Here is a 16387-nt window from a genome sequence, read left to right as displayed (position 1 = left end):
GCTATGAGTCAGAATCGGCTCAACGCCAAAGGGTGATTAACTAAGTGTGTGTAAAGGCACATAGAGAGAGACAAAAAGGCACTAGTTGGAAAATGGCAAGCTGTTCATCGTTGCCAAGCATAGGATGTAGCTGTTTAGGGCAAGCGAAGACTCGTGGCTACACAGAAATGATGTTGGCAAGTTATGTCAGTCTTCCTACAGAGAAGGTTTCGAATGGATGTTGAGAAATTGGGACTTTAGTGTGTAGGCAATTAGGAGTTAAGAGAGTGATATCATTTGACTTGTGATTTATAAAAATAACTTTGACAGCAGAGTGGATGATGGTGTTTCATTTTGGGAAGCCTGGTTTAAAAGATTCTAAATTCTGGAAACAAGCTTATGGAGACTTATTATCAAAAGAGGGAAAGAGTGGTTCAGAGAAACCATAGACTGGGGAATGTTATGTCTATCCCTGGTACAACTTTAAGGAGCCCTGGGTATGCAGCATTTAGGTGCTCGACTGCTAACCGAAAGGCTGGCAGTTCGAACCCACGCAACAGCTCTGTGAGAGGAAGACCTGGTGATCTGCTCCCATAAAGATTATAACCTAGGAAACCTTATAAAGCTCTGCCACAACAGGTCACTGTGAGTCAAATATCATCTGGATGGCACCTATCTACAACAATATTCAGCGAGTGCCTAAGGCTATGTGTTCAGGGATATTTATTGCAGCATCATTCATAGTGACAATAATTGGAAACAAAGTAATGCTTATCAGTAGCAGAATGGTTGAATATTGGTGGTCTTTGCACTTTCTGGAATGTTTCGCAGCCACTGTAAAGAATGAGTTAGATTTATATTTGTTAACTTGAAGGGATTGGTACGTTCTGTGAAGGGAGAAAAGAAGCAAGCTGTGGAGAACTGTATGAAATATGATCTTATTTTTGTAAAAAATAAATTAGAAAAAGAAAAATTGTGTGTGTATGTTAAAAGAAGGAGAAAGTTATGAATAAATGAGAACCACATTTTTATCATTGATTGGAGGGTGGGGAATGGCAAGTGACGGATTAGCTGGGTGAGGGGAGGGAGGAGCAAATAAGGTTGTTTTTAAAAGAATGATCTCCATAATAATGATAACTAAAAAACCAAACTCATCGCTGTGGAGTTGATTCCAACTCATAGCGACTCTATAGTAACGACAGGAGATATGATAATACACACGGGTACATATAAATGCATAAGGAGCCCTGGGGGCACTGTGGTTAAGCACCTGGCAGTCAGCCGGAAGTTTGTCAGTTTAAACCCACCAGCCTGTCTGAGGGACATAGACGTGGCAGTCTGCTTCTGTAAAGATTGCAGCCCTGGAAACTCTATGCGACAGTTCTACTTTGTCCTATAGGGTCACCGCCAGTCAGAATCCACTCATCAGCAACAGGTATATATAAACGCATAGAGAAATGCATGAAAGGATTGTTGTAACCAACAGGGTTAAACTGTTCCCCCTCCTGAAACGTAACCAACAAGGTTAAACTATTCCCCCTCTTCCTGCCATCACAGCCAGGCTGAGTTCCTGATAAAGCATTTCTGTATTACAGCCCAAGGTCATCTTACTGCTTCTCTGCTCAAGGCCACTTCGCTACTCACCAACTACCCCCTGTCCATTCAGACATGAGCAATAAGCCACAAAGCTGTTCTTAAATAAACTTCATGCGTCATACTCCCCCAAAAAACACACACCTCCAGTCACCATATTGCACTCTCTGCTGTACCCATTAGTTCCTGAAATTGCCTGCCTATTCCCAGAAACTTCATGAATTATGCATAAGTTCCCTGTCCTGAGCCCTATAACTGCCTTCGAATCCCCAGCCTTGGGGAGCTTGATTTGAGACTTGGTCTCAGAGCTCCTTGCTTGACCAGCTTGCAATAAAGTCCACTTTCTCTTTCTCAAAGGCCTGGGGTCTCTCAATTGACTCAAAGGGTCCCTCCAGGCAGGGCCCATTCCCACTGGGTTGTATTATCACCAAAATGTTAAGGTTGCTTTTTCAAGGTGGTGAAATCTCAGTAGTTCTCTCCTTAATTTTGTACTTTTTCCATATTATTTACTCTTTTCTTTTGCAAAAAGAACTGATATTCTTTTATTTAATTGGAGGAAGAAAGCCTATTAAAATACTACTCTCACTGTGAAAAAGCCATTCCCAAGCTTTTCAGGGAAGCTGGTGGTCTTCTCACCAGCGCACTCCTTCCTGTTTTAATAAACAGTGTCCTTCAGGTCCACCAGTGCAGCACAGTCACTTAGGGGGCTTTCTAGCCTTACGCAGTATTTCATTCTTTTTTTTTTTTTGAATTGTGGTAAAAATGTACACACCAAAACATCTGCCAATATAACAACTTCCACATTTACAAGTCAATGACACTGGTTACATTTTTCATGTTGCACCACCATTATTGCTATCCTTATCCAAAATTATTTTCTTTTTTGCATGCACCATTCTATGAATCTTTTGATCCCTTCTTGCACCATCTACCACATTAGTTCTGACATTTTTAGTTCACTTAGTGCAGGCCATTGCTCTCTCCAAGTTTCCAAAAACCATCCCTCTTGTTGTCCCTGTTGTTTGCCGTCGTAGCTGCATGTTATTACCATCTCCCAAGGATCCACCGAGAGTGTTGAATCCTGTATGTGATTTATGGGCAAAGGCGTCTATAGGGTTGCTATGAGTCGGAATCTACTCGACAGCAACAGGTTTGGTTTTTGGTTTTGTACTTCCTCAGAAGGAGCCATGGTGGCGCAAGTGATTAGGTGCTTGACAGCAACAGAAACATTGGTGATTCAAACCCACCCAGCTGCTCTGTGGGAGAAAAACCTAATGATCTGCTCCTGTAAAGATTATAGCCTAGGAAACTCTATAGGGCAGTTCTACTCTGTCACATGGGGGCGCTATCAGTCAGAATCAACTCGACAACTAACAACAACAATAAAGCATCTGCTTAGGGTTATTAGCCACTTTCCTTTTTTTTTTAACATACACAGGACTTCCACAGGCAGATTATGTGGTGACTTAACCTTAGTTACTGGTTTGGAGGCCATGAGAGGAAATCTGAGGACAGACAGTAGGAGATGCCATTTCAGAACTAAAATCCCTGATAGCAATGGGGACCATGAGATGTCTATATAATAGAAGCCAGGTGGCAGTGCTTAACCACCAAGTTGGGCACAATTATTATAATGAGCAGCAATGGCAGAGTGACAGCCAGAAAGACATGACTCACAGAATGCCATGGACGTGGTTAAGAGAACACGGCGTTCTTGGAAGCAAGATAGATGGGCAGCCAACAAGAGTATTGCTCCATCTACGTAATCAAAAAAAAATCAAGGCTGGATAATGAAGGAGACTGAGAACAGCTATCCCAATAAGATGTAACAATCCCTTAACCAGTTTCTGGACTGAGCCAGTTCTCTGACCCAGAACCTATTGCCTGAGGAGTAGCCCGGTCCCCACGAGGAAAGATCGTGCAATAGCACACTGTTGTTTTTAGGCACTGTTGACTCGTTTCCGATTCATAGCGACCATATGTACAACAGAACAAAATGTAGAAAAGGTATGTGATCATGACTTCCTAAATCTTTCCCCAAAGGGACAATGGTCATTTACTCAGGTAACTGTACACTGGGTAGACGGAAATACCCAAGCATTTTGGATCGGAGTTGACATTGACGCTGGGGGACGTGATGTCCTAGTCTAGGTTCATTCCCCAGGGAGCACAGGGTCCATGGATTCATTCATGAGTCATTTCCCTGGACCCAAAATGTATACTTGAAGTGGGCATACTTGGCAGTTGGCAGAACCCCCACATTGGTTCATTGCCTATGGAGTAAGAGTTGTCATGAGGAAAGCCAAGAGGATACCTCTGAAATTGCCCACCCCTTGCCAAGATAGTAAATTAAAAAAACGCATCCTAGAGGGAAATGGCAGATATTAGTACAAACCTTAAAGACTTAAAGGATGCAGAGATAGTGGTTCCCATCACACTCACATTTAATTCACCAATCTGGCTCCTACAAAAGCCAGATGGACCCTGGAGGATGACAGTGGACAACCACAGACTCAACCAGTACTAATCCCAATTGCCACCACTGTGCCAGACATGCTATCTTGCTGGGCAGGTTAACTAGCCCCAGTACATGCTATTCAGCCGCTGAGCTGGCCATCTCTATCAGAAAAAAAGCATCGCAAACAGTTCACTTCCTCTTGTGACAGACACCAGTATATATTTACAGTCTGGCTTCAGCTTAAGTAAACTTTCCCACTCTCTGTCATAATATAATCCGAAAGGAACTGGCCTGTATGGATATCCTGATCCACTATATCAGTGACATCATGTTAATCTAATCTTGGTAAGTAAGAAGTGACTAGTACACTGGGGGTCTTAGTAAAGACACATGTACTCTAGGGGGTGGGAGATAAATCCTACACAGATTCAGAAGCCTGCCACATCAGTGACACTTTAGGAGTCTATTGGTCTTGGGAATTCTGGGACATTGCCTCCAAAATAAAGAACAAATTATTGCATCTCATATCTCCCATGAAAAAGAAGGTAGTTCTCTTGGATGTGGGCAGCACCATGTGCCTCTCTTGGAAATATTGCTTCATCCCATATATTGCATGACATGAAAGGCTGCCAACTTCATTAGGGACACAGACCAGTCCTGGGTCACATGGCCTGCCTGACCATATAGCATTAGAGGCATCTGTGGTGGGAAAAGATGCCATTCGGAGATAATGGCCAGTTTCAATGGGAGAATCAAAATATAGACACCTAGGTTCCAGAGCAAGGCCATGGCATCTGCGGTGGAAAGTTACATACCTTTTGAAAAGCAGTAAAGGTAAAAAAGTATGTTATTAAAATGAGCCTCTTTTCTGAAGGAGAAAAAATTAAGGGAATATAAAAAATAAATTAGGAAATATTGGGGAGTAAAATTATGAGGGTACAGTTGGCCATAAAATACAGTAATATGTCTGAGTGCAAATCGTGGTTTTTCTGTACTCTCTGTATTAATTTTGACCAAAGTGCCAACAAATAGAATCAGGAAACTGGATGAGGGTCAGCCAGATCACCATATGAAGAATTTATACCTTTTGAAAATGAGTTTCACAACCTGTGTCTACTTACTTAGTCAGAGAAAGGCTATAAAGAGGAGTTTGAGTATAGAAAGGAGTGCCTGGGTGGTGCAAATGATTAACTTTCTTTGCTGCTAACCCAAAGGCTGAAGGTTTGAATCCACCCAGAAGCATCTCAGAAGAAAAGTCTGGTGATCTACTTCCAAAAAATCAGTTATTGAAAATTCTATGGAGCACACTTCTACTCTGACGCACATGAGCTTTCCATGAGTCAGAGTGGACTCAATGGCAACTGATTTTGTAGTGTGGAGGGAGGGAGAGGATTTGTGAAGATATTTCTTTGGAGCAAGCTGTTGTAGTTCTGTGAGTCCCAACAATCCCAAAGGGGGATGGAGTTTTGGGGTACTACTCCCTTCACCTCAACCTAGTAAGGTGGGCTTCCAAGGGATGATGAGAGAGTCTGAAACATGTCTCTCTGTTTGTCGTGCTGTGGTGGCTTGTGTTTTGCTGTGATACTAGAAGCTTTGCCACCAGTATTTCAAATACCAGCATGGTCACCCTTGGTGGACAGGTTTTAATGGAGCTTCCAGGCTACGACAGACTAGGAGGAAGGAGCTGGCAGTCTACTTCTGAAAAAATTAGCCAGTGAAAACCTGATGAATAGCAGCGGAACATTGCCTGCTATAATACCAGAAGATGAGTCCCTCAGGTTGGAATACACTCAAAATACAACTGAGGAAGTGTTACCTTCTCAAAGTAGAGTCAACCTTAATGACATGGATGGAGTCAAGCTTTCAGGACCTTAATTTGCTGATGTGGCACAACTCAAAATGAGAAGAAACAGCTGTAAACATCCACCAGTAATTGGAATGTGGAAAGTACGAAGTACGAATGTAGGAAAACTGGAAGTCATCCTAAACGGAACACATAAAGATCTATATCCTAGGCATTAATAAGCTGAAATGGACTGGTACTGGCCATTCTGAATCGGACAATCGTATGGTCTCCTATGCCAGGAATGACAAATTAAAGAGGAATAGCTTCTCATTTATTGTCAAAGAAGAACATTTCAAGATCTATCCTGAAGTTCAACACTGTCAGTGATAGGATAATATCCAGATGCCTATGAGGAAGACCAGTTAAAACAACTGTTATCAAAATTTACGCACCAACCACTAAGGCCAAAGATGAAGAAATTGAAGATTTTTACTTACTTCTGCAGTCTGAAATTGATGAAACATATAATCAAGACACATTGATAATTACTAACAATTGGAATGTGAAAGTTGAAAACAAAGAAGAATGATTGGTAGTTAGAAAATATGGCCTTCGTGATAGAAATGATACCGGAGATCACATGATATAATTTTGCAAGACCAATGACTTCTTCATTGCAAATACCTTTTTTCACCAACATAAACGGCAACTATACACATGTCCCTCACCTGATGGAATACACAGGAATCAAATCAACCACATCTGTGGAAAGAGATGATGGAAAGGCTCAACGTCATCAGTCAGAACAAGGCCAGGGGCTGATTGTGGAACAGACCATCAATTGCTCATATGCAAGTTCAAGCTGAAGCTGAAGAAAATTAGAACACATCCACAGGAGCCAAAGTGTGACCTCGAGTATATCCCACTTGAACTTAGAGACCATCTCAAAAATAGATTTGACGCATTGTACACTAATGACAGAAGACCAGACGAGTTGTGGAATGACATCAAGGACATCATACGTGAACAAAGCAAAGTGTCATTAAAAACACAGAAAAGGCAGAAAACATCAAAATGGATGTCAGGAGAGAATCTGAAAGTTGCTCTTGAATGTAGAGTAGCTAAAGTGAAAGGAAAATTGATGAAGTAAAAAAGCTGAACAGAAGACTTCAATGGGTGGCTGGAGAAGACAAAGTAATGTATTATAATGAAATATGCAAAGACCTGGAGATATAAAATCAAAAGGGAAGAACACGTTTGGCATTTCTCAAGCTGATAGAACTGAAGAAAAAATTCAAGTCTTGAACTGCAATGTCGAAGGATTCTACGAGTAAAAGAAGATGGAAGAAATACACAGAGTCACTATACCAAAAAGAATTGGTCGATGTTCAACCATTTCAGGAGGTCGCATATGATCAGGAACCGACGGTACCGAAGGAAGAAGTCCAAGCTGCACTTAAGGCATTGGTGAAAAACAAGGCTCCAGGAATTGACAGAATACTAATTGAGATGTTTCAACAAATGGATGCAGCAATGAAAGTGCTCATTCATCTATGCCAAGAAATTTGGAAGACAGCTATCTGGTCAACCAACTGGAAGAGATCCATATTTATGCTTATTCCCAAGACAGGTGATCCAACTAAATGTGGAAATTATCGAATAATATCATTAATATCACACAGACGTAAAATTTTGCTGAAGATCATTCAGAAGTGGCTACAGCAGTATATTGACAGGGAACTGCCAGAAATTCAAGCCATATTCAGAAGAGGATGAGGAACCAGGGATATCATAGCTGATGTCAGCTGGATCCTGGCTGAAAGCAGGGAATACCAGAAAGACGTTTCCCTGAGTTTCATTAACTACGTAAAGGCATTTAACTGTGTGGACAATAACAAATTATGTATAACATTGCAAAGAATGGGAATTCCAGAACACTTAATTGTGCTCATGAGGAACTTGTACATAGATGAAAAGGCAGTCATTCGAACAGAACAAGAGGATACAGTGTGGTTTAAAGTCAGGAAAGGTGTGTGTGATGGTTAAGATTGTATGTCAACTTGGCTAGACATTATTCTCAGTGTTTTAGCAGTTGTATAATGTTGTGATCACCCCCATGATGGAATCTGCTGAGTGGTACTGGTGGAGGTGGGGCCTGTGGCAGCTCACCGCCCTTTCGGGTTCATCTCTCTGCCCTCTGCCGGTTACGTTCTGCCTGCTCGCTTTGCCAAGGTTTTTGGCTTGTTCCAGGCTCAGCAGCTGCCTCTTGTTGTCTCACCTCCGGTTCATGGGACTTGAGCTAGCAGCTTACCTGTTGATCTCGGAATTCGTCGAACTTCTCAGCCTGCAAGCAAGAGTCCGGTTCCCTGACCTGCCGACCTTGGGTTCGCCAGCCCCTGCAACTACGTGAATCAGGAGAAAACTTGTGGTCTTGTCTGCTGATCTTGGAATTCACTGACCTTCAGAGCCTGTGAGCAGAAGACCCTCTCCAACCTGCCGACTTTGGGTTCACCAGCTTCTGTGGCTATGTGAACTGGGAGAGGCCTCTACCCTGATCTGTAGACTTGGGACGTTTTAGCCTCTACAATTGTGTGAGCTATTTCCTTGATATAAATCTCTCCCTATATATACTATATGCTTTACTGGTTTTGCTTCTCTAGAGAACCCAGCCTAAGACAGTCTGCATCAGGGTTGTATCCTTTCACTATACTTATTCAATCTGTATGCTGAGCAAATAATCTGCGAAACTGGACTATATGAAGAAGAAGGCAGCATCAGGATTGGAGGAAGACTCATTAAAGACTGTGATATGCAGATAACACAACCTTGCTTACTGAAAATGAACAGGACTTGAAACACTTACTGATGAAGATTAAAGACCACAGCCTTCAGTATGGATTACACCTCAGCATAAAGAAAACAAAAATCCTCACAACTGGACCAAAAAGCAACATCACGATAAATGGAGAAAAGATTGAAGTTATCACGGATTTCATTTTACTTGAATCCAGGATCAATACTCATGGAAGTAGCAGTCAAGAAATCAAAGGACACATTGCATTGGGCAAATCTGCTGCAAAAGACCTCTTTAACATGTTAAAAAGTGAAGATGTCACTTTAAAGACTAAGGTGTACCTGATTCAAGCCATGGTGTTTTCAATTGCCTCATATGTATGTAAAAGCTGGGCATTGAATAAGGAAGACTGAAGAATTCATACCTTTGAATTATGGTGTTGTTGAAGAATATTTAATGTACCATGGACTTCCAGAAGAACAAATTTGTCTTGGAAGAAGTACAGCCAGAATGCTCATTAGAAGCAAGGATGGCAAGACTTCGTCTCATATACTTTGGACGTATTATCAGGAGGGACCAGTCCCTGGTGAAGGCCATCATGCTTGGTAAAGTAGAGGGCCATCGAAAAAGAGGAAGACCCTCAAGGAGATGGATTGATGTGGTGGCTGCAACAATGGGCTCAAGCATAACAACGATTGTGAAGATGGGCAAGACTGGGCAGTGTTTTGTTCTGTTGTGCATGGGGTCGCTATGAGTTGGAACTGATTCAATGGCACCTATCAACAGCAACAACTCCCTTCACCCCATCGTAGTAAGGAGGGCTTCCAAGGGATGATGGGAGAGTCTGAAACATGTCTTTTTGAGTTTAGAGACATGAGGATTGGCACACTTGGCTTGCTCCTGAAAAAGCTAAACCTGTAGGTGCCTAGTCTTCAGTTCGCTAGATAGTAACCCGTTAACCCATTGCCGTTGAGTCGATTATGACTCATAGTGACCCTATAGAACAGAGTAGAGCTGTCCCATTGAGTTTCCAAGGAGCGCCTGGTGGATAAGAACTGCTGACCTTTTCGTTAGCAGCCATAGCACTTAACCACTACTCCACCAGGGTTTCCAGATAGTAAGTAGAATCAAAAGAAACAACACTTCATGTTATACAATCATAATTCAGATGCTGTTCAATAGGGCCTCCTGAAGGGGTGGAGAGATCTCAGTAACAAGAATTTGGAGGTGAATGCTAGTTTTAGGGATTAAGGAGGGAGTCACAAGTGACCACCTAAAATGAGATGCATCTATCCTGGTCAGGGATGGCAAAAGAAAGGTCCCCAGCAAAGGAATCTCAAAAATGCTAAAAGGTTCAAACCCAAATATCAAGTGTGAACTTTCTGGAAGAGTCAGGTGTGTGTTGAGGAGGAGGGGACCTTCTCCTATAAATAAAGATTGAGTCATTTGAATAATCCTTTGATTGGACTGGACATTCTAATTTCTGATCTGAGAATGTTTGCATATTAATGTGACCCAAAGATTGTCAATTACTTCAGTGAGGACTGAAAAGTCATAGGATTGCCTCACTTTCCACGCAAGGCTAGGGAAAGATTATCCTATTGCACAAAATGTAACAGGGCAATATGAGAGGAACTTGTTTTGAAAACATCTCTGAAGTAAGACAGCCGTAGTATTTAAGAAATAACAATTTGAGGGGGAAAAAAACCAGACTTGTAGCAAAAATAGAATAAGAAATACAAGCACAGTGAAAGAACAGGTCAGTTTACTCAAAAAGTATAATGAGGTCAAAGAGGACAGGTAAACTGTCCAAGACCAGAAAAACCAAACCAGCTGCCATTTAGTCAACTCCAACTCATGGTAACCCCATGTGTGTCAAAGTAGGACTGTGCTCCATTGAAAATGGCTGAATTTTCAAAAGTAGGTCCCCAAGCCTTTTTTCTGTGGTGCCTGCGGGTGGTCTTGAACCTCCAACTTTTGGTTAGCAGCCAAGTGCATTAACCATTTGCACCACCCAGGGACTCCAAATTGTCCAAGGCCGTAGGACTAATAAGTAGCAGATCTGAGGTTCAACTCAATTCTCCAGATTCTGAGTTTTTAATAACTATGCACTTCCTCTAGTGCCTTCCCCTCTAAGAATGCAGCTGTTTATCAAGGTCTACTTTCTACTATGGTTTACAGAGAAAGGTTCTCCCTTGTCTTAATACTTAAAGGATATTTTTAAACTTAAAAAATCTGATGAGATACCTCTGAACAATCGAACTTAGCCAGATGCTGCAATTTTGTTTTATGCATTACAGTGTTTTAAGATGAAAATAGTGTATCTGTAGGAGCTAAGTGAAAGAACATGAACTGGTCTCCAGGTGGTGAGACAGTAGATGAAGTTGACTGCAGGAACGCTTCCATCCTGTGACCTATTAATAATTCCTACCACTCCTCTGTCTTTTTGTCATACTATGGTGGCTTGCATGTTGCTGTGATACTGGAAGCTTTGCCACAGGTATTTCAAATACCAGCAGGGTCTACCACGGTGGACAGGTTTCAGCAGAGCTTCCAACTAAGACAAACTGGGAAGAAGGAACTGGTGATCTACTTCTCAAAAATTGACCAGTGAAAACTGTATGAATAGAAGTGGTACATTGTCATAGAGTTGACCTTAATACGTGGATGGAGTAAAGCTTTTGGAACTTACATTTGCTGACGTGGCACAACTGAAAAAAAGAAGAAACTGCAGGAAACAACCATTAATAGTTGTAACACGGAACATATGGATCATGAATCTAGGAAAATTGGAAATGGTCAAAAATGAAATGGAACGGTTGAAGATATGTATATCCTAGGCATTAGTGAGCTTAAATGACTGGTATTGGTCATTTTGAATCGGACAATCATATGGTCTACTATGTCAGGAATGACAAACTGAAGGGAATCGGTGATGTATTTATCGTCAAAAAGAACATATCAAGATCTGTCCTGAAGTACGATGCTGTCAGTGATAGTATAGTATCCATAATCCTACAAAGAAAACCAGTTAAGACAACTATTTTTCAAATTTAAGCACCAACCACTAATGCCAAAGATAAAGATATTGAAGATTTTTACCAACTTCTGCAGTCTGAAATTGATCATACATGCAATCAAGATGCACTGGTAATTACTGGTGATTGGAATGTGAAGGTTGAAAACAAAGAAGAAGGATCAGTAGCTGGAAAATATGGCTTTGATGACAGAAACGACACCCGAGATGGCATGATAGAATTTTGCAAGGCCAATGACCTAATCATTGGAAATACCTTTTTTCAGTAATGTAAGTGGTGAATATACATGTGGACCTAGCCAGATGGTAAAAACACAAGAATCAAAATGACTACATCTGTGGAAAGAGACGACGGAGAAGCTCAATATCAACAGTCAGAAGAAGGCCAGGGGCTGACTGTGGAACAGACCATCAATTGCTCATTTGCAAGTTCAAGTGGAAGCTGAAGAAAATTAAAACAAGTTCATGAGTGTCAAAGTGTGACCTTGAGTATATCCCACCTGAATTTAGAGAACATCTCAAGAATAGATCTGGCACATTGAACACTAATGATTGAAGACCAGACGAGTTGTGGAATGGTATCAAGGACATCACACATGAAGAAAGCAAAAGGTCATTAAAAAGACAGGAAAGAAAGACAAGACCAAAACGGATGTCAGAAGAACTCTGAAAGTTGCTCTTGAACATAGAGTAGCTAAAATAAATGGAAGAAATGATGAAGTAAAAGAGCTGAACAGAAGGCTTCCAAGGGCAGCCCTAGAAGACAAAGTATTGTAATGAAATGTGCAAAGACCTGGAGTTAGAAAACCAAAAGGGAAGAACACACGCTTGGCATTTCTCAAGCAAAAAGAACTGAAGAAAAAATTCAAGCCTCGAGTTTGCAATTTTGAAGGATTTATAGGCAAAAATATTGAACGACACAGGAAGCGTCAAAAGAAGATTGGAGAAATACACAGAAATCACTGTACCAAAAAGAACTGGTGGACGTTCAACCATTTCAGACGGTAGCATATGATCAAGAATCAATGCTACTGAAGGAAGTAGTCCAAGCTACACTGAAGGCATTGGTGAAAAACAAGGCTCCAGGAATTCATGGAATAGCAATTGAGATATTTCAACAAACTGATGCAACTTTGTAAGTGCTTACTCATCTATGCCACGAACTTTGGAGGACAGCCTCCTAGACAACTGATTGGAAGATAACCATATTTTTACTCATTCCAAAGAAAGGCGATCCAACAGAATACAGAAATTATTGGACAATATCATTAATATCACATACAACTAAAATTTTCCTGAAGATATTTCAAAAAATTTGTAGGAGTATATGCACAGGGAACTGCCAGAAATTCAAGTGGGTTCAGAAGAGATGGATCTCGGCTGAAAGCAGAGAATACCTGAAAGATGTTTCTCTGTGTTTTATTGACTATGCAAAGGCATTCAACTGTGTGGATCATAACAAAGTATGGGTACCATTTCAAAGAATGGGAATTCCAGAACGCTTACTTGTGCTCATGTGAAACCTGGACATAGACCAACAGGCAGTTTTTGTAACAGAACAAGGGGAGATTGTGTGCTCTGAAGTCAGGAAAGGTGTCAGTCAGGGTTGTATCTTTTCACCTTACTTATTCAATCCGTATGCTGAGCAAGTAGTCAAAGAAGCTGAACTATCTGAAGAAGAATGCGACATCAGGATTGGAGGAAGACTCATTAAGAACCTCAATACGCAGGGGACACAACATTTCTTGCTGAAAGCAAAGTGGACTTCAAGCTCTTACCAATGAAGATCAAAGACTACAGCCTTCAGTATAGATTGCACCTAAACATAAAACAAAAACCCTCACAACTAGACTCATAAGCAACATCATGATAAACCGTGAAAATATTGAAGTTGTCAAGGATTTCATTTTACCTGGATCCACAATCAATTCCCATGGAAGCTGTAGTCTAGAAGTCAAACGACGGTCCTGAAAATTAAACACTTATGCTCATCAAAAGACTTCACCAAAAGAGTAAAAATAGAACCTTTGGGCTGGGAAAAAATTTTGGGCTATGACAAATTCAACAAACCTCTAATTTCTACAGTCTACAGGAAAATCCAGCACCTCTACAACAAAAAGACAAATAATCCAATTAAAAAAATGGACAAAAGATATGAACAGACACTTCACCCAAGAAGACATTCAGGTGACTAACAGACACGTGAGGAAATGCTCCCTGATCACTAGCCATTAGCGAAATAAAAATCAAAACTAGAATGAGATACCATCTCACCCCAGCATTCCTGGCATGAATCAAAAAAACAGAAAATAACAAATGTTGGAGAGGCTGTGGGAAGATTGAAACTCTTATGCACTGCTGGTGGGAATGCAAAAATTGTACAACCACTATGGAAAATAATATGGTGCTTCCTTAAAAAGCTAGAAATAGAAATACCATATGATCCACCTATTCCCACTCCTAGGAATATATCCTAGAGAAATAAGAGCCATCACAGGAATAGACATATGCACACCCATGTTCATTGCAGCATTATTGACAATAGCAAAAAGATGGAAACAGCCTAAGTGCCCATCAACAGATTAATGAATAATCAAACTATGGTACATATGCAGTGGAATATTACACAATGATAAAGAACAATGACGAATTTGTGAAACGTCTCACAACATGGATGAATCTGGAGGGCATTATGCTGAGTGAAATAAGTCAATCACAAAAGGACAAATAATGTATGAGACCATTATTACAAAAACACATGAAAATGTTTGCACACAGAAAGAAACAAACTTTGATGGTTATGAGGGAGGGGAGGGGTGAGGAGGGAAAAACACTAACTAGATAGTAGACAAGGGGTAACTTTGGTGAAGGGTAAGGTAGTACACAATACTGGGGAAGTCAGCACAACTTGACAAGGGCCAAGTCATAGAAGCTTCACAGACACATCCAAATGCCCTGAGAGACTGAGCTACTGGGCTGAGGGCTGGGAACCATGGTCTCAGGGGATATCTAACTCAGTTGGCATAACATAGTCGACAATGAAAATGTTCTACATCCAACTGTGGTGAGTAGTGACTGAGGTCTTAAAGTCTGCGAGCAGCCATCTAAGATACATCTACTTGTCCCATCCCGCCTGGAGCAAAGGAGAATGAAGAAGACCAAAGATACAAGGGAAAAATTAGTCCAAAGGCTTAATGGGCCACAACTACAACAACTTCCACCAGACTGAGCCCAGAATAACTAGATAGTGCCCAGTAACCACCACCGACTGCTCTGCCAGGGATCACAATACAGGATGCCAGACAGAGTGGGAGAAAAATGTAGAACAAAATTCAAATTTACACACACACACACACACACACAAACAAAAAACTGTGGGGATATGTGCCTTTAAAATATGGATGTATAAAGCCTCTATGCTGGACAACATGTTGAGACTTGTCCCCAACATGTTGAGACTTGTCACGACTTGTTTTTCCAAACCTGTTACTGATTGGCTTGTTTACCTGAATTCCTCCTCCCTTGCCCGAAACTTATTGTTATTCACCCAAAGCCCATTGTTCTGTTATTTGCTTCATTGTTTGCTGTATTGACTATAAAATAAACTCCCGGGATTGAAGTCGAGGTTTGACTCGTCAGAGTGACCCTCCTGGCCCCACTTCTCTGTAAGAGTTGTGGCATTGGTTATTGTCTCCGCCGCCCTGACAACCATCGCCGCTGCGACAAAAAACAAAAACAAAAAAGACCAGGCTTGCTGGTCTCACAGAGACTGGAGAAACCCCAAGAGTATGGCCCCAAGACACCCTTTTAACTCAGTAATGAAGTCACTCTTGAGGTTCACGTTCAGCCAAGGATTAGACTTGTCTATAGGGCCAACAATAACAAATGTGAGGGATGTGCTTGATACTTCAGTCATGTACACAAAACTATTGGGCTCACCAGCCCAAAAGGAAAGACTAGAAGGCAGGAAGAGACAGGAAAACTGAACGAATGGAAACAGGGAACCTTGGACAGAGAAGGGGAAAGTGTTGACCTATTGCTGGTTAGGCAATTTGTGTATTAACGGGTAATGAGAAACTAATCTGCTCTATAAACTTTCACTGAAGTTGCAATTTTTTAAAAAAAGAAAGAAAAATCAAATGACCTATTGCATTGGGCAAAACTGCTGCAAAAGAACTCTGCAAAGCATTGAAAAGCAAAGATGTCAACTCTGAGGACTAAGATGCGCCTGACCCAAGCCATGGTATTTTCAATCACCTCATAGGCATGAAAAAGCTGGACAATGAATATGGAAGACCAAAGAAGAATTGATGCCTTCAAATTATGATGTTGGCAAAGAATATTAAATATACCATGGATGGCCAGAAGAATGCATTGGTCTGTCTTGGAAGAATCACAGCTGGAATGCAACTTATAAAGGAAGATGGCGAAACTTCACCTTGGACAAGTTATCATGAAGACCAGTCCGTGGAGAAGGACATCATGCTTGGTAAAGTAGAAGGTCAGTGAAAAAGAGGAAGATCCTCAATGAGATGGATTAACATGTTAGCTGCAACAATGGTCTCAAGCATAGCAATGATTGTGAGAATGGCATAGGACCGCGGAGTGTTTCATTCTGTTGTACATAGGGTTGCTATGCATTGGAACCGACTCCATGGCACCTAACAACAACAACAATTAATAATTCAGAAATGAGTGAGCAGCCATTGAAGGGAAAGAAACTTTGGGTGTGTGAGTGTG

At 41.2% G+C, this 16387-nt stretch overlaps 1 protein-coding gene across 1 annotated transcript in view; it reads right to left on the bottom strand.

Annotated features, from left to right (window-relative positions):
- Window positions 1-4751, bottom strand: part of LOC101350804 (carboxypeptidase B2-like) — a 66754-nt gene extending 62003 nt beyond the window's left edge. Inside the window, exon 1 of the mRNA XM_004376640.2 lies at window positions 4711-4751. Within this exon, the coding sequence (XP_004376697.1) occupies window positions 4711-4751 (41 nt within the window). The remainder of the gene's footprint in view (window positions 1-4710) is intronic.
- Between the last annotated feature and the right edge of the window lie 11636 nt (window positions 4752-16387).

This window comes from Trichechus manatus, unplaced genomic scaffold, assembly GCF_000243295.1.
Source record: "Trichechus manatus latirostris isolate Lorelei unplaced genomic scaffold, TriManLat1.0 scaffold00044, whole genome shotgun sequence".
Taxonomy (NCBI): Eukaryota; Metazoa; Chordata; class Mammalia; order Sirenia; family Trichechidae; genus Trichechus; species Trichechus manatus.
This window is presented reverse-complemented; position numbering and strand designations above follow the sequence as displayed.